The 22,456-nt window shown below is 53.1% G+C and overlaps 1 protein-coding gene across 1 annotated transcript in view; it reads left to right on the top strand.

Moving 5' to 3' along the window:
• Nucleotides 1-391: 391 nt before the first annotated feature.
• Nucleotides 392-22,456, top strand: part of SEC14L1 (SEC14 like lipid binding 1) — a 31,801-nt gene continuing 9,736 nt past the window's right edge. Inside the window, exons 1-9 of the mRNA XM_006107692.3 lie at nucleotides 392-410; nucleotides 989-1,088; nucleotides 2,107-2,199; nucleotides 16,348-16,497; nucleotides 16,616-16,747; nucleotides 17,519-17,647; nucleotides 18,718-18,952; nucleotides 20,093-20,202; nucleotides 20,750-20,939. Coding sequence (XP_006107754.1) covers nucleotides 2,137-2,199; nucleotides 16,348-16,497; nucleotides 16,616-16,747; nucleotides 17,519-17,647; nucleotides 18,718-18,952; nucleotides 20,093-20,202; nucleotides 20,750-20,939 — 1,009 coding nt within the window. The 5' untranslated portion in view covers nucleotides 392-410; nucleotides 989-1,088; nucleotides 2,107-2,136. The remainder of the gene's footprint in view (nucleotides 411-988; nucleotides 1,089-2,106; nucleotides 2,200-16,347; nucleotides 16,498-16,615; nucleotides 16,748-17,518; nucleotides 17,648-18,717; nucleotides 18,953-20,092; nucleotides 20,203-20,749; nucleotides 20,940-22,456) is intronic.

Raw genomic sequence — 22,456 nt, forward strand, 5'->3', positions numbered from 1 at the left:
CCCCTGGGCCCCGAGCCGGCCCTCCTCGCGTCCCTGGCCCGCTACCCCTCGGCCCTCGCCGCCGTTCCCGTACCCGTCGCTGCCTCCCCGCCCCCACCCCGCCAGCCTGCCCACTCGGACACCCTCCTTGCGGGCAGCGCACCTCCCCGGTCGGCCGGGGCTGGGGGGCCCGCCGGAGTCGCCGCGCTGCACCCCCTGCCCGGTGACCCAGGACCCGGCCGCCCTGCGAGCCTGCTCGGGACGGACTCCCTGGGTCTGGCCATTGGCTAATTCTTAGGGACCGATTGTCATGCAATAGAGGCTGCCCGGGCCTGGACGCCCTCGGCCGAGTAACTCCGATTCCCACGGAGGACGTTCCCCTGGACCGAGCATCAGACGCGGGGAACTGGCAGGAGCCTGTGAATTAGCAGGTTCCTCGGCGCGGCCCCTCGGGTCCCGCGGGGCAGTGGGTCCTGAGTGGGGGCACGGCGCCTCCACCGAGCACCCTGCTTTTCACGCCCCCACCCCCCTCACCGCTTTTTACCCCCGACAGTCAGCCGCCTCCTTACCGGGAGGCACCCTGAACTCACTTCCCCTGTTACATTTAAGAAGATGATGGGATCCCCCCTGCTGTGCACCCACTAAATAGAACGGGGTCCCAGCATCGGAGAGAAACGACGCTTCCAGCCCAGCGTGGCTCTGAGTCTCATGATTGTAGAACTGGACGTCTTTCAAGGTTATCTCACCCGAAATCGCATCTTACCGAGGCGAACCGGGTCCGAGGGAAGTCACGTGACTTGCCCGAGGTCGCCGCCGATCATCCTGAGCAGTTTTCAGGCTGTGGTCAGGGAGTGCGTGCCCTTTCCCACTGTCACCGCCTCCCGGCGAGGGATGCTGAGCGGAGGACCCGGGAAGCCCGGACCTGCCTGGCGGTAGCGCTGCAGACAGCAGTCCCGGCGCAGCCTGTCTTTGTGATTGTGTTGTGTTGTGTTGTGTTGTTCGCATCTAGACTTCGGGCTCCTGGAGGATAGTCCACGTCTACTCTTGAGGATCCTCTCCCCGGACTCGGCGCACAGCAACACCCTTAATGATCATCCTCTGCAGGGCAGGTAGGCTCTTGGGATGTATTTTTCTTTCTCACGTTTAAATGGGGGGGGGGGGGGGGGAGTACAGTGTGTTTTCAGAAAAACCCCTGTGGGCGGGGTCAGGAGCGTGAATTCCTTGCCGAGGGAAGGAGGCGCCAGCATTGAATTGATTGCTTACCGATATTACAGCTGTTTGATGCTGGACACCTTCAGAGGAGCCTGTGGCCAGAGTTCTGGGCGGCGCTGCCATTGGAAGACAGGTGTCTGAAATGGTGCCTGTGCGCTTCCAAAGTGGGGGTGGGCCAGTTTCCTTTGAAGCTAGCTTTTTTTTAAAGAATATATTTTTATTGATTTCAGAGAGAGGAAGAGAAGGATAAAAACCTCAGTGATGAGAGAGAATCATTGGTGTGCTGCCTCCTGCACGCCCCCTATTGGGGATAGAGCCCACAACCCAGGCATGTGCCCTGACCAGGAATCAAAGTGTGACCTCCTGGTTCATGAGTCCATGCCCAACCATTGAGCCACACTGGCCAGGCTGAAAGCCAGCTTTTGAGGAGTAGTCCATAATTTGAGATAACAGTGGTATTCCCCCCCCCCACTTTGTTCCCCACTTTTAAATTTCTGTGTGGCCCTGCACTTCATATCTTACAGTGCCACCATTTTTACTTGGCTTCTAGTAGAAGTTGTCTAGGAGAAAACGATTCAGGAGCTGTTTGTATTGTTATCAGAATAATCAGATAGTAACGTTTCACTGCTGGAAAGGACTCTAACCCAGGGCTGCCCTGGGAAAGGCCCAGCAAGGCGGCTACAGAACGAGGCCTTCGGGCCGCAGGCCAGGGCTGTTCCCCTCATTCCACTTGGGCTTCCCTCTCCCTCGCTCACTGTCCATTGCCTTCCCCTGCCCTTGGTGTCACCTTGGATTTCTGTGTGCATGGAGTTCTGACCTGCTGTGGTTCCTTCCTACCCTCAGAGTGTAGTGTGACGTCCAAATCCAGGCTCAGTCTTCCCCATCCTGGCTATTTTTCACGGTTGTGTTTTGCAGGTGTGAGAAGATTGCAGGTACATTACAATCATGGTGCAGAAATACCAGTCCCCCGTGAGGGTGTACAAACACCCCTTCGAGCTGATTATGGCCGTGAGTACTGCACTTGTCAGTTTCCTCTCTGGTTTCTTATGTTTTTTAAGTGTTTGGATTTGATGATCTATAAACGGATTTGTTGTTTGTCTCCATTGCTCCCTTTGTACTTTGTGTTTTATGCTTATGAACTGTATCTAGATTCTGTGAGATGTTTTTAAACTCTAAGTCTCTGGAAATCAAAATCTGCACGATTGTTTTTCAGACACGCCCCTCAGGGTAACGTCTGAATTTGAGTTGGTTCTCCCTTTGGAAACACAGAAGTGGGATTCTGACTAAATGCTTCTTCCTCTGGGTTTTGCTCTGTTTTTTGTTTGTTAAAGTGGAACAAGGATTCGGAGAGGGTTTCCCCCTCCGCTGCCCTTTCGGAAGAGCGCTGTGGTCATGGGTGAATTCCTTTACCTGCAACCGAGCACCATACGATGGGGTTGAATCGACATTATTCTGATTCCTCTGCTGAATTAGTGTTTGCCCCTAGTATCAAGTTTATGAGTCATATTAGAATTCCAACAATGGGGTTACTAGTCTTTGTGATTTACCTGAAGAGTGTGGCTGAAAATAAGCATTTCGCTAGATGCAAAAAAAACGCAGACCATTTCCAGTGCTTTCAGATCACTGTAGGTGTTCCTGCCCTTCTGTTCAGTGTTGCTGTTAAGGTCTAACACGCACACAGGAAATGCTTCTGGCCTGAACATGTGCCCTGAGGACGGTGTGAGCTTGAACCAAGGTCGGGAACCACGGCATACCAGCCCCCTGATAAGCCCCACTGGGTCTCTCTCAGCCCCGCCCCCCCCCCCCCCCACTGCAAGCACGCGGCTGGATGTTCTCTTTCTGTTCTATACACATCGAAAGTCAGGTGTTTAAGCCCCTCGATTCTGTTCTGCGTCAGTGAGGTTTATCCAGATCAACCCAGTTTTGAAAAACAAAAATTCAAGCCCTCTCAAGGGAATAATTTAGGGTTAGGGAGTGAGATACCGTTTACTTGGCGTGAAGTGGTCACTGGTAGGTGTACAGTTTGATCAGTTTTGACAACAGAGTGGCCACACCTCTGCCAGGATCAGACCCTTTGCACCCGTTCCTTCCCCCAGGAAGTGCCCTTGGGCCCCTCTGCCAGGTGTGAGGCTTTTGTTTGCTTCTCTTCTGGTCTGATTTTAGCTCCCTGTTGCCCTTAAGGGCCAGAGCTGTGCAGTGTTTATGGCAGCAGATTATTGAATGGCTCGCTTCCTGCTTGCAGGTCTGTGTGCTGGTTTAGCTTTTGGTTGTAAGAGCAAAGAACCCACTCCAGGGAGCTCCAGGAGGAAGAGGAGGGGGGAAGGGGAAGGGGAGGGGAGGGGAGGGGAGGGGAGGGAGGAGGTGGGGAGGATTGTTAGGCTGGTGATAGGAATGGTGCGGAAATGCAGGAATGCGAGCTGGGAGGGGGTTCCTGCAGTGCTGGGGCCTCAGCAACCGTCTCCCTGGAACTTCACCCCTCGGTGGGCCTCTGTGTGCGGAGCCTCTCCCCACCACCAGCTGCTGCTCTGCCCACTCCGCGTGCTCCCTCCCCTGGGTGTCAGCCCACGTGCTGTGTCAGCTGCTCCAACCCTGCGGCCCCCATGCCGTGCGTGGCCTTCCTTGCTGCCTTCTTTCAGTTTCTGAGTGGCCATTGCTTGTCATGCTTCCTAGTTGAGATTCTAGTGAGACTTGGCCTGGTCATCTTCCCCTGGACCGAGGCAGGGACCCAGGTCACTGGCTGCTTCTCACATCTTCTGTCCTGCAGGTCACCCTGCATTCTTTTGCAGACACTGTTTCCATTGGCCAGCCTTGTTCCAGCCATCTGTGCGCTGGCGTGACCTTCTGAACGCCTTCGCTGCTTCTTCAAGGTCCTCCGTGTCCTACCCTCTCTGTCCAGCCTTATTTCACATATTATGCAAAGTTCGCAACAGACACTAAAGTCTTCTCTGTGCTGGTTTGCCACTCACAATGTCGTCTCCTGCCCTCCCCTCTCTTTTGATACTTCCTTGTCTTCAATGTTTGCCTTTCCCCATCTGTCTCTGGGAATATTTTTTTTTTCTTAATCTTCACCCAATGATATTTTTTCTATTGATTTTCTAGAGAGAGTGGAAGGGGGGAGGGGAGAGACAGAGAGGGAGAAACACCGATGTGAGAGACACATCGATGATCAGTTGCCTCCTGCATGTGCTCCTGACTGGAATTGAACCCAAGACCCTTCCGTCTGCAGGCTGATGCTCCAACCACTGAGCTAACCGGCCAGGGCAGTCTGGGAATCTTAGTCTTCCTGACCCACCCCTTCCCTGCACCCTGAGAGGCCTCACGCTTCCCTCTGCGCCTCAGTGTAGGCAGCGTTGTCCTTTTACTTGTTAGTGGAGTTTCTTTTTTCTCAGAGGTTCCTGGCTTTTTTTCTTACACCTTTATAAATTATGCAAAACCCTGTTGACAGATACCATAACAGTAGGTTAAGCGATGTACTTCTATAGGTTGAATAACCAAAAAGACTATTTGCCAGTGTACCGTTGATTAAATGGCCGCAAGAAAGCGTGCCTTGTTGCTCTTTTCATTCTCTTGTTTTATTTTTGTTTGTTTCATTATCCGGTGCAATTTTGAGTTGCCAGCAGGGTATAAAATATTTTCTCCCCAATGGAACTGAGTCCCTTATTTATAGTTACTTTTTAACCACTTTGCCAGTCCTGATATGTATGCAGAAAGCACCCAAGGAGTTTATTGGCAGGTCTGATGCTGGAGGCTGCTGTGTAGCAGCTGTGGGAGGGCGTGGGGCAGCCTGGCCTGCGGCTGGGAGCCCGCCGTGCTGCTCAGGCAGCCAGTGCTTTGCGTGGAGTCCGTCCGTCAGAGGCCCGATGGGGATGTGGGCTGGTGGGGAGGCTCCCACTCAAGTTCACTGAAGAGGAGGTCCTGGTGGCCACTGTTATCATTGGTCCTTCTTTCTTGGTTTTTAACCTGTACAAGAGTGAAGCAGACAGTTCTGTATATTTCTCCTGGAATAATTTTACATGTTGTAACAATGCATATGATGCATTATAATCCTCGAGAGGTACATTTTGATGTTAGGGCTGCTAGCCTTTATTTTTTAGGAAAGTCTTTATGTGTATGTCATTAGCGCTGCATGTAAGATGGTTGCTATATGTATCTTTGATGTGCTCAGCCCCCTCTCCACTCAGAAGGCTGCCATCTGTCCCTCTGAGATCTCCCGCCGGGCTGGGCGGCAGAGTCCACGATGCACAGTGAGCCTCAGCTCTGGACGCCCGTTCTCTCTTGGCTGCTGCCCCAGGCGCTCTAATTGGAAATCTGAACATGCCACTTGCTAGTTTAAAATTCCTAAGTGGCTGCACCTTACCTTCAAGAAGTTCAGGTTCTTGAGCATGGTCCCCAGAGCCCTTCCCATCTGCCCCCTCCTTTCTCTATTGCTCATGGCGCATGTAGGCCCCACACCCGCGCCACACCTCGCTCTTGGGGTCCGGTTAGTGTCCGAAGGTCACCTGTACACCAGCCTGCGGGATCCCTTTCCCTCTTGCTCGCCTGTCTGCCTGGCTGCTCAGGTGAACTGGCCGGGTTCCCTCCTAGTTGGAGTCCCGCTCTGTGCCCGCTGCTCACTGTCACCGCACTGCTCACTGTGCCTTGCCCGGGTCGCTGGGCTTTCTGGCTTCCCCTGCGGGCAGGTGTCTCGATGGTGCGAATCCAACCATCTTGCTTTTTATCCTGAGCACATAGGAAGCCCTCAGAAATAGATTTGAGTACCGACTAAAGGATCCTCAGAATGTCCCCATGAAAACTAAGTCCCATCCCCTCCCCAGCCCCTGGCGAACACCTCCCCTTCTCTGCCTGGTCTCTGAATATGACGTGACTGTTCCCTCTGGGAGTGGCATCATATACAGTATTTGTCCTTGGTGACTTGCTTCCTTCACTCCGCACGGTGCCTTCAGTTATGTGGCAGTGCGTGTCAGAATTCCTTTTTAAGGCTGAATAGTTTATTTCACGTACAGACTACATTTTGTTTATTCATCCATCAGTGGACACTTGGGTTGCTTCCACTTGGGGCCATTATGTTTATTGTACAGTTTTAACATCTAGGTTTTAACTATAATGTCAACCAAAAATAATTGCGTACCTCTTTAGGTTTTTTATTTGTCTTTTATATTTGATAGATTCCAGATCTAAAAGACAAGTTCCCGAGGAATTCACTCACTGTACCTTATTCCATGCAGTCTAAAGATATCTTTAATTTACATCTCATGATTGCCATGCTGTTAGTTTCTTAGCAAAGGAAGACCAGCAGCTAAAAGCAGGTAGAGGATGAGCTAGTGGTGACCGCTGGACGCAGAGGGTGGGCCCCTGGGGCAGGGGAAGGAGAAGCAGACGCTTCAGGGCCTGTGCGGCACAGCTCGTGCGTGAGGCGTGGAACCAATAGGACGTGATGGATATCTTCCTGATGGGTGACACCAGCGCCTGCTCGCAGCCCCCTGATGAGGCAGTTCTATTCTGGCTCACGAAGCCAGATCGTATTTCCATCGCTCATCCCGTTCCTGTGTGTGGGCAAACACACGGCAGCTGTGAGGCTGGCAGCTGCGCTGCCCGGACACCACGTGCTCTTCTGAAGTTGCAGTTTATTTTTCACGCTCCGGGAAGGAAGACGCTCTCTTCCCAGTCCCCCGGGTCGGCAGAGGAGTGCGAAGCTGCTGTTTGTTGTCACGTAGTTTGCTCTCTATTAGACAAATAATCGTATGGAAAATCAGGGCTTGTTGTGGATCCCGTTGGATCATGAGTCAGTCACGTGATTGCTTTAAAGACACAATTAAGCCCGTGAAAAACGATGAGAAAAGAGACCTTTCCTAGTACTGCAGATGCTCTTGTTTGCCTGGGGCTTTAAGAAACTGGCCAGTGAAACATTTGACCTTCCAGGCTTATTGACAGAAATAAGATATCTTAAGTATCAAGATCTACTTAGAGATGTGGGTACTTCTAGTTTTTCCAGCTTGTATCCTTGAATTCTCTGACAGGGATGGGGGAATACTTTTATTTTGACCATCGAAAAAATACGTATTGCCCTAGCTGGTTTGGCTCAGTGGATAGAGCATCGGCCTGCGGACTGAAGAGTCCCAGGTTCGATTCCTATCAGGGCACATGTTTGGGTTGCGGGCTCGATCCCCCGTAGGGTGTGTGCAGGAGGCAGCCAATCATTGATTCACTCTCATCATTGATGTTTCTATCTCTCTCTCCCTCTCCCTTCCTCTCTGAAATCAATAAAAACATATTTAAAAAATACGTAGACACGTGGAGATAGCTGGATGCTGTCAGACAGTATGCGGTTTGTGTGTATGTTTATTTTTTGGGCACCAAATGATACTACTTTAACGGTTGGAAGCAAATGCGAGAAGAGTGGAGGTGGAACTAATATGTAAAAGGTGTGCCTGAGCCAGGTGTAAGCTAAGTTTCTTACACAGGAGCGGACAGACAAAGGTTTAATAGAGAGAAGCGGTGGGCGGGGAGTCAGCAGCTGTCTCGCGGGCCTGGGCTTGCGTGGGGGGGGGGGGGGGGTGAGCAGCTGCGCCGGCCCATCAGTTCCTCTTCATGCTGAGCGCCCATGGTGGCCACGAGGTCATCCTTCCCATTGAATGTGCCGCTAGTTTGGTTTGACCGTTGTATGAGTTTTCCCCGACTTTGTACATATTTGAGTAACATTATAATAAAAACAACTGGTCGACTCTGAAGGATCACGGAACCTGTGCTCTTTTGAAAGGGGTTGTACTGCAGGCTGAGTGAGCAGTTTCTCCGAGTTAGAGATTTTGCTTGCTTTGATTAACCCCAGTCAGCCAGGCCCTCCGATCGGGTTTTGTTTGAAACCCAACCAGAGGCCGGGGAAGAGATAAAGGTTCTTGTGTTACTCTCTCCGCTTCTCCTGAGCGGCTGGTTGGCTCAGCTGTCTCCGTGGGCATCCCTCCTTACAGTGAGTCCGTGGTGATAGTCTTAATGTTACTTTAATTGAGTTTTGATGGGGAGGCTGGGGAGAGGGTGTCTGTTCCCCACTCTGGGTCTGACGGATGTGCGGGATTAACAGTGCAGCTTCCCGACTGCTCTGTCGCCCCCGTGGGAAGGGGAGGAACCGCCCTTCTTTGTTTCCGTTCTCCGGGTCATGCTGTTTCCCATGAAGGAGATTTTAGAGTCCTTTGCATCCTGTCTTTAACAGGTTAGAACGTTCACAGCAACTGAGTTTGAGAGTGTTGGCCGTGTCCACAGGAAGCAGAGCAGGGCTGGTGCCGTGGGGAAATGATCTGACACAGGTTCTCCTGCAGGGTCCCACCTCCGGAGGGTGTGCTGGGCTCCCAGCCGGGCCCAGTGCAGGGGCAGCCGCACCACCTCCGTGGGCTCTGCTCTCGCCCAGCGGGAGTCCATGGGAGGCCTGGTGGCTGGGGCCCTGGGGACGGGTCCTGCTGAGGAGCCACCGTTTAGGAAACACTTGAAGAACATCTGAAGGTCTGAGGAGCACGGCGAGCGTCCCGGTTCCCGCTCACACTGACTGGGCAGGCTTCTCCCCTGCTGTCCCGAGTCACAGTCCGCAGACAGCGCGGGGCAGTGTGAGGGGTGCAACACGATGCTGTGACAGGTGAAATGAGCGCCACAAATTTAATTCACATCCGTCACCCCACGGAGTTACACTTTTTTTCTTGGGATGATAACTTTTAAGTTAGTCTCTTAGCAACTTGACAGTAAATGTACGGAACAGTATTGTTCGCTAGTCACATGCTGTCCCTGACATCTCCAGGACCTACTTATCTTCCGACTGGCAGCTTGTCTTATCTACTTGACAAATGAGGAGACAGGCTTCAGGTGCTGGCCAGGGACCGGCCCCGCCTGGCTGCCTCACCTGCTCTCGGTGCAGACTGCCCGGGTCCCACAGCTCGGAGCTGCCCGTGGGTCTGCACAGCCCGCCCGCAGCCGCCCACCTCCAGGCAAACCCGGCTTGCCAGGCAGCCAGCAGCACCCAGCCCGGCTTCCCTAGCTCCGGAGGCCTGCTGCAGTCCTTGCTCTACCCCTCCCCGTGGTCTCCCGCCTCCCTGGTCCTCTGGTCTCTGACCTGGTGCCCTGCGGGGAGTAGACGTCCCCCAGACTCCATCCTTGGTGGCCCACGGAGTGGGTGGTGGTGGCCCTGGCATTCAAGTCGAGGCCTGTTGACGCGCAGGCTCTCCCGTGGCGCTGCTCTGCCCCTGGCTGTGTCTTAGCCTAAGTGACAGGGCTCCAGGGCGGGGAGGGGGGACGCTAGGGAACACGGGGCACTGGAGGGCTGGGAGGCACGAGGGAAGTCAGAGGAGCTCTGCGCGGAACTGGCAGGGTGTGCGGGGCTGTCTCTGGTGAGAGCGATGTGAGAGAAGGAGAGGGCTTTGTCCTGGGAACAGTGGCTGAGCCCCTAGGCCTGTGGGAACCAGGCCGGTGTTTACATTCATTCAGACCCGGACGGAGCTGAGCGATTGGTTTCCTGCGTGAGCTCTTGCCCTTCCGAGTGTATTGTGTTTCCTCGTTCTGTGGAAAACGTGAATACCATGAGCATCAAGCTGGCCGGGCCGCTGTAACCCTAGCCTTTCCCAGGACGCCTTGTCATTCAGCCTCCCCGCCCGCCCTCTCAGGAGCGCTCCCGGCCCGGCATCTGCAGGTCACGGCTGCTCCAGCGCCAGCAGTTACATAACGCGCAGGCCACGCGGTCCTGTATTTCCTTCCTGTTACAAGGGGGATAGTTTACTCTTAACGCCTGAATTGAAATAGGGTCATTTCTATCTTTACCTTCTTTTTCTTTTCCTTATAGAAGGAAAGAGATCTATATGATATTATTTACAACTACTTCCTTTTTTAAAAAGTTGCTAATAATAAACAAAGTAACTGGTTTCCAACAAAGCCTCATCGTGTGTTGTTAGGGCCATAGGGAATACAATTATCATTTCAGTCTGGTGAACACATGCGTTTTGGGGTGCATTTTCAAAGTAGAGTAAAAAAGATGAAATGAGAAATGTTCCTTTCTAAAGCTGTTCGCGTGAGAAAGGTTCCTGTTCTGTGTTTCTGCGCCGCCGCCTTGCTTCCTGCTGTTAGTTGGCAGTGTCTCTACCCAGCACTTGCCCCCTTTTACTCTGAGACGTTCATGTGCAACATGGAACAGTAGCCACTTTGTTTTTAATCCTCACCTGAGGATATTTTTTCCATTGATTTTTAGAGAGAGTGGAAGGGAGGGAGAGGGAGAGGAAGAGGAAGAGAGAGAAAGAAACATCGATATGAGAGAGACACATCGATTGGTTGCGCCCGCACATACTCCAACCCGGGCCAGGGATCAAACCTGCAACCCAAGTATGTGCCCTTGACCAGAATCAGTGCGTGGGCTGGTGTTCTAACCACTGGTCCACATTGGCCAGGGCCACCCCACAATTCTTCCTGCCTTGTACTTTTCCTACGCACCCCTAACAGACCTCTGCCCCGGGGCGACCATGGACTTGCTGTTAGATGCATTAGTTTCTCCTGGGATTTCACAGAAATAGAAGCATATGCTTCTTCCTTTGCCTCATCTCTTTGATTCACCATATTATCTTGCACTCATTCATGTGTGCATGAATAAATAGTTCATTACATTGTATTGCTAACGAGCGTTCTATTGGTGGGACAGACCATGATTTGTTTATTTATATATATTGCAGCAGAAAACATTGCCATTTTAAAAAAGGTGATACTTTCTTATTTCGTAGTACTTTTCTAAGATTTTGGATTTGTTAGAATCGAGTAAAGCCTATAATTTATTTTTAAATCTGTATTAATATGTGTAAACTAGAAAATAAAGAGATACTTTTCAGGCTGTCAGAAAAAAAAGGAAAGAAAAGCAGTTACTAAAGTTACATTCCAGAGAAACTATATGCCACCAAATTCAATAAACTAAAAGAAATGTAAAAAAAAAAAAAAAAAAGTGATATTCCAGGCAGAGAACAAACCTAGATCCGTGAATCTTGGAACCAAGCCAGGGGAGGGATAAGTAGGTGAAGTCGGGGGAGAGTTGAGGAGGAAGGGAGTGGGGGTGGGGCTTCCAGAGGCAGAGTGGGGGCCTGCGGCCTGACGGTGGTGCCGCTGCCTCTGGAAGGTCTCCCGAGAGCCTTCCCTCGGGGAGCTGTCCTTGGGGACGGAACACGTGCTTACCCGCGAGTTCGCTGTGGGGGCGCAGGGAGCTCAGAGCCCGCTTGCTTTTTTACAGATTTACTTTGCCAGAAGCTTCTAACCGGGTGCAGCCTTCTATTCTGCATACAGACAAAAAGCTTTAAACAGCAGAGCCTGTGGATGAAACAGACTTGAAACTCCTGCCGTGTAATTAGTTTATCCGTGAGGATCAGCGACTCTGGGTTTTAGAAGAATTTATCCTCAGGCGTGTTCAGGGCATCTGCCCCCACAGCCAGGCCCCCGACATTCTTTTAGGGACAGGAGTTAGGACGAAGGTGTGTGGTTGTCGGGTCAGAATGTCGGTTACAGAATCAAGTTATTCCTTGTGAGTCAGTCGAGAATATCAGAGCACCTTTTTGAACTTGAAGTGTGGCCAGTGACGCTAGGGAACGGAATTTTAATGGCTCCTTTTAACTAAATTTAAATAGCTGCTGGTTTAGACGCAGGAGCCATCTGCTCACTCAGTGGAAGAGTGGGCGCTCCTCCCTGCTTGCAGTCAGGTTCTCGTCCCTCCTCCCCACTTCTTTTTGGGGTACATGTCCACGGTCAAATTTGTGTCTAAGAGTGCATTGGTGGGGTCCCTGCTGTATAACGGAGAACAATTTAGTTAAATACAAATATATTAAGGGTTCATATAAGGGTTTTTGTGCCTCACAGTTTTGACTGGTTGGCATCTGAAATAACTTGCATTTTTGTGAGAAAATAATTCAGCGGAACCTGCTGCGGTTAATCCGTTCGATCAGGAGAGGACACTGTGACCTGCGGCCTGGTTTTGGGCTCGAGTAAGAGCGGCCCTGCCATTTGGAATGGTTGGGGGAGACTCAGGCTAGTCATGACGTGAAGTGTATGAAGTTCAAGTGTCAGTGCCGTGGAGATGGTGCTAGCGGGCCCGGCTTTCTCCCTGGCTCACTGGGTTTCTGAGGCTGCCCTGTCCTAGGAAGGCAGATTTGAGTTTTGTGACCGAGCCCGTCTGGCCACAAAGCTGAAATGCTCACCGCCTGGCCCTTCGCTTACAGCAGAAGGTCACCCACCTCTCGGGTTTTTAAAGGCCTTTCTGCAGAAACGGGAAGTTTACTGGAACGCCGGCCCCTCTGCTTCAGTAGGAAGTGTGCCAGCAGAGGGTGACGGAGGGGGCTGGGGGCACTGGCGGGGAGTTTGAATGATGCACCTGTAGGCAGAGGGGTTTCTGAGTTCAGGCGTTCAGTTCAGAGCACTGCGTTCCCAGCAGCCAGAGCACCAAGGAGCTGAGGAAACACGGTGACGCTCGGCATTTCCTGGACACCGGCAGCTCCCAGTTCCGTCGCCTTTGCACGAATGTGTCGCTGTGTGCCTTGGGGGGGCGGGGGTGTCCTGTGTTTGTGAAGCCGGGCTTGGGTGTCGCTGTGCAGCAGCACTTGAGGGAACGGGGCAGCAGCAATGCCCGGGCGTTGGCCCTGGCACACCCTGGAGAAGTGACCGAGGTGCTGACGTTTGGAAACCTCCGGCGTGGCAGCACGCGGCAGTGCTCTGGGCACTGTCCTCTCGCCAGTCACCAGTGTCACCAGCAGCCCGAGAGCAGGGCGCCCAGGCGGGTCAGAGAGGTCACCCGAGAGACCTTTCCCAAACGGGCCCAGTTGAACCGCGTGGGCCTGGGCTGCTCGTCTGAAGGAAACTTAGAAAACTCGCCGGCAGCCTCTCACATGGCGCTGACAGGGCTGCAGGGGTCTGGCCTGGAAATCGAAGGCCTTAGTTGCTCCTAGTCTCATGCTCGTGTAAAAATAGCCAGTCTGACTGGGTTGTCAGTAAGTATTTGGATGAATAAGGCTTATCATGACTAACTGGATTTTAATTTTTCCTTTAAAGGGCTCAAATTTATACAAATTTTAATTTTTATAAATAGCTCATGAACACATTTGTGCAAAAACAGCGTGGATTGGGACCTCAGTTTAGGAGTGGACTGCATAGAGGTTTCTCTGAGAGGAGGGGGGATCGAGCCCACAGAGCACTGAATGGTGGGAACATGAGCGCCGGGGCCTGGTCCCTGGGTGGCTGTCACTCTGGCATCTAGAATGAGCCTCGGGCGCACAGGCTGTGTCCGCAGCGGACCCAGGTGCCCGAAGCTGTTCATGGAGCGGCTGCAGCTCCAGCCAGCATCCCGGTAAACGCGTCCTTGGACGGTCTGGGCGGCTTCTCTGGAGCTCGGCCCTGCTTTGCTCCCGTTCGGTTTTGCTCAGGTTCCTCCCCCAGGACGGTCCCCTCCTCCCGGGGCTGCTTCTCCGCCGCGGCTGCTCCTCAGGCCCTGGGAGGATGCCCTTCCTCAGCAGGGCCTGCTGCGCCAGCACCAAGGGATTGCCCCGAGATCCTGAGCAGTTTCTCGTCAGTACATTCTAGAAGGTTCCGCCTCCTCGGTCTTCTCCCTTGTCCTCTACAGAGAAAGCTGTTTACGTCTTGCCTCTGCACAGCCCATTCCTGTGCCTTCCACTTTTGCATTCTCTAGAGCCCAGCACAGTGTCTGCATATGGCGCGCCCTCTGCATCCATCTGTAATTTTTTAAAATATATTTTTATTGATTTCAGAGAGGAAGGGAGAGGGAGAGAGAGAGAGAGAGAGAGAGAGAGAGAGAGAAAGAGAAACATCAATGATGAGAGAGAATCATTGATTGGCTGCCTCCTGAATTCCCACTACTGGGGATCGAGCCTCAACCCAGGCATGTGCCCTTGACCGAAATCAAACCCAGGACCCTCAGTCCACAGGCAGACACTCTGTCCGCTGACCCAAACCGGCCAGGGCTCAGTCTGTAATTTTGATCATGAATGGATTACAGAATTTTAGCTCTGAGGGACTTTGGTCAATTTACCACATTTGCTTGATATATTGTGTTTTGGGCTTTGTGGTTTTTTTTGAGCCACTGGCAACATCTAAGAGAGACTTAAGGCATAGTTCGTGTTTTCGTGTATGGATTTTCCAGAGCAAAACCAGAATTGCTTATAAGTGAGTCGACAGCCAGGCCTAGTGCCATAGCCATCCAGGTGGGTATATGGGAAGCAGCCGGCTTAGCTGGTTGGCTAAATTGGATGTGAACATAGTTCAATTTAAAGGAAGGTTCTTTAAATGGAATTTCTTTTAAATGGGTTTTCCTGGCAGGATGCAATATTAAGTTCATTAGTTCTCAAGTTAAAATGTCTTCGCTAAAATATGGTTTTCTTTCGCACAGTAGAAGCTTTTAATGTCAAAACTGCATTCAGAGGTTGATGAAAAAGCTGAAGGCACTGTTGCCAAGCTCCCAAATTGCAGGTTCAGAATCCCTTTTGAAAGACGAAGAGTGGGCGAAGAAGGTGGGAGGAAGCCGAGTTACCAGAAGGCAGCTCTCCTCTGGGGGCCGGCGGCGGAGGCCCTCGTCTTGTTTCGTTACTGGAACACTTGCTGCGTTGCCCAGAGAGACTGAGCCAATGGCTACAAGAGTTATCGCTCTCACAAAAGTCATGTTTCCTTTTCAGAGGAGACATCACAGACCATTTCTCCCTCCGCCAGATCACTCTGGGAGAGTTCATTGTGTTTGGCCTTTTCTTGATTTCATAAATGCGAGTGTGACGAGGAAATGACCTGGTGACATTGCAGATAATTGGTGGGAAAGGAGACACTTGGAAATGAGGGCCGCTCTTCTGAGCGGGGACAGGAGGCGCCTCCTGGGGGTTCTCGGTGCGGAGGGAGAGTGGGAGGTGCTGGGTGGGCTCTGCGGCCCAGGCAGGGTTTGAAGATAGGGGAGCTTCTCCTAGAAACTGTGCGCTTTCGTTCCGTTGCCCACACGGGTGGAGCCGAGTGAACTAGTCCGGTACCTGTGTGTATTTCCCACGAGTTTGCATGAATTATGTATAGAGCAAGTCTTTCTTTCTTTAATTAAATAGTTTGTTCCAAGCTAATTGTAGGTTCACAGTACACGAGCATTGTTCATAAGCAGGGATACGGAGAGGCCCACGCTCCCCTCCCCCCCCCCCTCAGTGGAAGCATCTGGAGAAGCCCAGCACATCTCCACAACCAGGGCATTGGCGTAGGTGCCACCAAGATGCAGAGCCCTTCCCACGTGCGCCCCGCCGCCCTGTCACAGTCACACCCGCCGCCCCCCTCTCTCCCGCCTTCACCCTGGCAGCCACCAGTATGTTCTCTGTTGCTATAATTTTATCACTTCAAGGATGTTACAAAAATGTTTAAAGCTGTGATCCATTTTGCCCTCGTCGGTTTGGCTCAGTGGATAGAGCGTTGGCCTAAAGACCAAAGGATCCTGGGTTCGATTCCGGTCAAGGGCACATACCTTGGTTGCAGGCTCCTCCCCGGCCCGGGCCCTTACATCGATGTTTCTCTCTGTCTTTCCCTCTCTCTTCTACACACACACACACACACACACACACACACACACACACAGAAATCTGTGATCCATTTTGAGTTAATTTTTATAGTTTTGGGGGGTTGCGGTGGAAGCCCGTTTTTTGCCTCTGGGTGTGCCATTTCTCCAGTGATTTGTTGAAAGGCTAGGCTTCCTCCGTTGGATTGCTGTGCACCTTTGTCAAAAGTCATTCGGGCCTGTTCGTGTGGGTTAGTTTATGGCTGTCCGCTCTGCCCATTGAGCTGCGTGTCTGTCTCTCTACCAGTCTCAGACAGTGAGCCTGAGTACCGGGTCCAGCCATTCCTCCCAACTCACTCCTTTTCAAAAGTGTTCCGTTCTTTTGCCTTTTCATGTACATTTTAAAATAATTAAGTGGATAGCTACAAATAAAAACCTAGCTGGGATTTGGATGGAATCCCGTGAAATTTCTGTGTCCACGTGGGGAGAATTGGCCTCTACCATGTTGAGCCTTCCAGGCCCTGAAGAGCAAACACAGAAAGTTCCTCCCTCTCAGTGGGAGCTGGAGAGGTGAAGACACGGCCGCTCTGATGTCTGTGACTACGCCCTCACCCCTCTTTCTCCACACGTCTCCCCAGGCCTACGAAAGGAGGTTCCCCACGTGCCCGCTGATCCCGATGTTTGTGGACAGTGACACTGTGAATGAATTCAGGAGTGAGGACGGGGCCATTCACATCATAGAAAGACGCTGCAAATTGGACATAGACGCACCCCGGCTGCTGAAAAAGGTGACCACAGGCCGAGGAGGCGCCCCGAACCTGAGCGAATCACGCACACCACCACTGCTGCTGCCGCTGCTGCGATTGGGTGGTACTAATGCATCCTTCTCTCTGTTCTTTTTTACAGATTGCGGGAGTTGACTATGTTTATTTCGTCCAGAAAAACTCACTGAATTCCCGGGAGCGCACTTTGCACATTGAGGCCCATAATGAGACGTTTGCTAACCGGGTCATCATTAAGGAGCACTGCTGCTACACCGTGAGTACCGGCTGTCCTCTCCGCAGGCTGCCGCCTCCCGGCGGGGGCGCAGGAGCAGGTGCGGTTACTCAGAGTGCAGGCGGCAAGTGCTCTGGTCTGTGTGTGGATTTGCTTTACGTGCCTGCTTTGCTGGCCACTCTGACCTCAGATGTCTGTTGAAGGTCATGACACTGGGACCTCCGAGAGTGGCGCTGAGTGCATTGATTGCCCTAAGCTTCACGCTTACCGCCGTTTCCAGAACTTTTCCTCCCAGGTCGCTAGGCTAACCTCCTGGGTCTCCCGCGTCTCCCCACCCTCCTATAGAAGCAGCCCTGAGTCCCGAGCCACCCGCCGACCGTGTGTCAGATCACGTCACGCGGTCCCAGAACCCAGCAGGGACTCGGCTTTGCACTCAGAGGTCGTACCTCTGTGCCTGCCTGCCTCGTGCACAGCCCCGCTCCGTCTGCTGTCTGCTCCTAGACGGGCCTCACAGGGACCTTTGCTCCGGGGCTCCCTGCCAGGAGCCTCCGCCCCGTCCTCTGCGGGACGCCCGCCCTCACCTCCTCCAGCCTTTGCTGACCGCCCTCCCTGATGAAGCCAGCCCTGAATATTTTAGAAATAGTGCTTTGGTCTCCGTGATTTTGACCCTCTCTGTAATTTTTCCATCTGCAGCTTTCATGATAATCACATGATTAGTAAAATAGGTTTTTTCTTACGCTGACTAGTTGATTGAGGGGCAGACATGATATTCTCAGTTATCAGTTATTAATGCAATTCTTTCTCAATCTGAAGGTTCACCCTGAAAATGAAGATTGGACCTGTTTCGAACAGTCTGCAAGCTTAGATATTAAATCTTTCTTTGGTTTTGAAAGTACAGTGGAGAAAATTGCAATGAAACAATATACCAGCAACATTAAAAAAGTGAGTCTGTCTTGGAGTTTTATGGAAAAGGGTGGGCAGGCGTCCCTGGGATGATTGGTGCTGGCGGGCTTTCTGGGAGGCTGGGAATGGGGTAGTCGGTCCCAGCCATTTCTCTGGGGGACTGCTCTGACCTTCCCCGGGCCTTGGGTCCCTGGGAGTGGGAGGCGTAGGTTGGGGTGCACAGAATGCTGGTTGCCAACGAGGTGAGGAGGAGCATGTGGCCAGGGGGGCCGTGCGTTCTCGGCTGGGACTTGCCGGGAAGGTGAGAGTTGGGGTGAGGCAGGAGCAGCTCACTTGCAGCAGCAGCCCTGGTGCCCGCCAGGATCTGCGGCCGGAAGTGCTGCAGCCGGAAGAGGCACCTCCCAGGCGTGCTCAGGGGGTCCACCTTGGATCATTGGCTCATCTGCATGGAAGAACTTGCCTTCTCTTCTTTTTTTTTTTTTTTAGATATAATTTTTAAAAAACATATTGTTATTGATTTCAGAGAGGAAGGGAGAGGGAGAGAGATATAGAAACATCAACGATAAGAGAGAATCATTGACCGGCTGCCTCCTGCATGCCCCCTACTGGGGATTGAGCCCGCAACCCGGGCACCCAACCCGGGCAGGTGCCGTTGGCCAGAATCGAACCTGGGACCCTTCAGTCCAGAGGCTGATGCTCTATCCCCTGAGCCAAACCGGCTAGGGCTCCTTCTCGTTCTTTTGCTGCTGTTCCTTATTGTGAAAGTTTGGTTTTGAACTTACCAATTTGGGGTTCTGAGTGCTTTTGAAGGCTTGTTTTATTTTGGGACTTTGGAAAGAATTTGGATTGAGACAGAAAGCACGTATTGAGTACAAGTGTGGTAAAGCAGTGCTTCTAATTAGTCATAAAGATTCTGTCTCTTTAGATATTACTTCCTAGACCTTTGGAGAAGAGGAAGTAAAATGTGAAAAACAAAAATGCAGAGGCATTTGACTTCCCCCTGTTTATTCTGCAGCAGCTCAGTTTTTGTTAGTGTTACAAAGGCCTGTGAGGGACGAGCGATTTCATTGTTGAATGCGTGCTCACCTGACACTGGTTTTGTTTTAAAGGGAAAGGAAATAATTGAGTACTACCTTCACCAGCTGGAGGAGGAGGGCATCACCTTCGTGCCCCGCTGGACTCCGCCGCCCCTGGCGCCCTCTGCGGAGACGGCCGCGTCGTGCAGGAAGCGAGCCGCGTCGCTGGCCTCGGTGGCCCCAGAGGCTGCGCAGAAGGAAGGGCTGAGCAGCGAGGCCCTCAGCAGCCCGAGCGGGGCCTCTGAGCCCGCCGCAGGGACCCCCGATGGTGGGTCGCTTCCTCTCCGGTGACTCTGCCTCTAGTTCCGTAGGACATTAGATGTCACGTAGGAGGAGACGCAGCTCGCGCAGGCCCCCTTCCTCCAGCTTACGCAGCACTTCATCGAGGTGTCTCAGAGTGAAGACGGGCAGTCTGTCTTCAATGGGCGGAAGGGTCACGTCAAGTTATGACACCAGAAATGTCTTCCACTTACTGTAGCTGATCGCATCTTCAGTGAATGCAGGGTGGCACCTACGGCTTTAACACAGCTCTGCGTCGTCGCTTTGCGCTCACTGTGCCGGGTCCTGTCCTAAGCTTTCTGTGAACCCCTTTCACATGGGCCTGGTGGGTCGGGAGTGCTCCGCGGGGCACCGAGGCGCGGAGGCACCTGGGTAGAGTCACACAGCTGTTCGTGGCAGGCTCCGAGGCTGCGTCAGCTGGGCTGTGCGTGTGCACACACTCACACACATACACACACATACACACACCTTTTTCATTTCTCAGAGTGAAGCCCATTGTAAAATAAGAAAATACAAGAAAATTCTACCACTCGGGAGCCTTGTAAAACTGTTGATATTTACCTTTCTCTGCGCCTTTCTCTGCAGCTGAACTAGGCCGTTTGCTGCTTTCAGCAGGTGGCAGGCGTTTCCCCGGTTGGGCCTATGTCCTGTTTTGCATCTTGTGAATTTTTCTTTGCTGTGCTTAATTTTCTACCTCATTTTTGCAGTTTATGCTACCTTAGCATGAAAGAGACTTCTTGTCTTCTTGAACACAGCTCTGTTTAAAACAGGTTTAGATCCATTTGTTTCATTTCATAGTTTTAGATCATGTAAGTTCTCTTTATATAACTTTTAATGAAAAGTCATTAAATACCTGTAATGGCCATTATTCTGCCATGAATAGTTGAGATTTTTGCAAATCGAGGGGATGTGCTGGCAACTAGGGAACAGAATAGATCCAGCTGGTCACCTGGGGCTGGGTCAGTGATTAGGTTTTAAAGGCTGCCCTCGAGGTGTCCTGGGGTGGCCCGGTTCCCTCTGGAGTCCCTGAGTCCCGAGACTGGACCACGTGGCTTCACGGAGCAGGGCCCTGTGGTACCGAGGTTCCGGGGTGCTTGTGGTAACGGATGGCATGTGACTTCTGTTGCAGACAAGCTGGACGCAGACTACATTAAGAGGTACCTGGGCGACCTGACTCCGCTGCAGGAGAGCTGCCTGATCCGGCTGCGCCAGTGGCTCCAGGAAACCCACAAGGGCAAAGTGAGCATTGGTCGCGTGTGCTGTGGGGAACCGTGGGCCTGGTCTCGCCCACCATTGCTCAGAGTCACTGTCCCGCCTACCACGGCGGGGGCTGCCCTTCCAACCTAAAGTCGCGCATCGGGGTCTCGTGGCACCAGTCCCCTGGCAGGCTGTGTGCCCTTCCCCGGGCTTCACAGAGAATGGTCTCCTACAAGGTTTGGGAGGAGTTCACAGGTTGTTCAGAGATGAGAAATGTTTGAGCTTTGGTTTTGAAGTTTTTGGTAGAATTTTAGCCTCATAAGGAATCAGGTTTTATAATAAGCCTCTGACTAATGGGGTCTGGCGCGAGCAGAGGCACGTTTGTGTGTCTAGTCGTACTGGCATTACTTAGTAAAGGGAAACCAGGGACCCTTCAGTCCGTGGGCCGATGCTCTATCCACTGAGCCAAACCGGCTGGCGCCAGCCCATTCGCAATACGAAGTGAGCGTTTGAGAGTCTTGCCCAGGTAACTTGTGTTTCTCCGTAGCAACTTCCAGCATCACTTGCTTACAGCACCTCCTCTCAACAGATCCCCAAAGATGAGCACATTCTCCGGTTCTTACGCGCCCGGGACTTCAACATCGACAAAGCCAGAGAGATCATGTGCCAGTCGCTGACCTGGCGCAAGCAGCACCAGGTGGACTACATCCTGGACACCTGGAACCCGCCCCAGGTCCTGCAGGACTACTACGCGGGAGGCTGGCACCACCACGACAAAGGTAGCGAGTGCCGTGCACGCAGGACGTGCTGGGAGGGAGACCTCCCACAGAGCGAAGTGGGCCCTTGAGGGCCTCCTCCCTCCCCGCCCGCCGCCCGGACACATTGATGCCCATGTCATCACCGCAGCATCGCGCTCCTAAGCCACCGGGAAAGGCCCCAGGGTCTGAGGAAGGGCCGGGCCCTTTGCTTCCTCCTCAGGCCTCACGGTGCCCTGGGCAAGTCACTTCCGTTCCTCTCTGAATTACGTGGAGTTTTGGGACGTGAAGCCAGAGGCTGAGGGCAGCTGTGAGGAGCACAGTGCTGGTGGGGGCGCGCCAGTGCCTGCGCGCGCCTGTGAGGGTGCACAGCCAGATCCACCTCCGGGCAGGGGAGGGCGGCAGCTCTGGCCGGGAGGGGTAAAAGCAAGCCGAGGACAGTGGCCACCTAAACGCACGTGAGTGGGAGCCCCTCCTGGGCTGCTTTACCTGTCACGCCTGTGGGAGAGCTGCGCTGTCACAGGCACGGCCCTGTTCCCCGACCCAGACAGCGCCCAGAATGGAACCCCAGACATGGCGCCGCCCCAGGCCGCCCGGAACTCCCCACCCCCAGGCAGGTGCTTCTCACCCGAGCAGCTCGGGTGGCTCCCTTCCCTGACTTACCTTTCCTGCCTCTCCGGGCTACGTGTTGCTTTACTCATTTTCCTGGAGTATATATCTATTCCACTTGTGACCCTCAAAGATGGGAAGGTTTGGTAGAAGACACTGACAAATGTATCTAATTAGTCCCGGGAGGGGTTTTTATAAATCTTCCTTCAACAAGACCAGGGAGCACAAAGCCCTCTTTGCTGCAGTAGATGCAGCAGATCGAGACCACACCTCCCAGGAGGTGCAGTTCCGGGTGGCGATACAGGGAACAGTGGCCCCGGGTCGCGGTGACAGCAGGAGGCGTCTTGGTGTCTTCTCAGCAGCAGCGCCACCCTGTCCTCTCCGCTGCTGTCCTGCGGCCCCGAGCAGAGGGGCCAGGACCGCTGGGGACACTGGCCATCAAGGCCATTTCCGTCTGTGTAGCTGGCTCCTGGGGACCAGCCTGTCCCCAGTGCGTGAGTCCTCCCAGGCCCATCCATGAGGCTCCAGCGTGAAGAAGCAGAGCCGGCGTGTGCTGGTTGTTCGGGGTTTCCGATTCCACAAAGTGCTCAGTGACCCTGGTGTTCAGGGCGGGAAGGGAGGGAGCTGGCTCTCCCAGACCCTGACGTTGCGTTGTCGGTAGCCTGTGGAGGAAGAAGCACAGGGCTGCTCACAGGAAAGCTGTCCGAGGGGATGCCCTGCCGCTGAGGGCGGAGCTCTGCTCAGTCCTGGGTGTGAAGTGAGCCGAGTGGGTGCCCAGGGGGCGCCCCTCGTCCACGCAGACCTGTCGCCACCACCAGCTGAGCTGCTCTGTCGGCGGCTTTTGTTTTCCCTTTTACCATCTTTTGGGAAGAGATTGGGGGGCTCCTGTACACACTTGAAGCTCGTCCCGAGTACGAGGCGCGTTCCTCATC

This window comes from Myotis lucifugus, unplaced genomic scaffold (assembly GCF_000147115.1).
Source record: "Myotis lucifugus unplaced genomic scaffold, Myoluc2.0 scaffold_1355, whole genome shotgun sequence".
Taxonomy (NCBI): Eukaryota; Metazoa; Chordata; class Mammalia; order Chiroptera; family Vespertilionidae; genus Myotis; species Myotis lucifugus.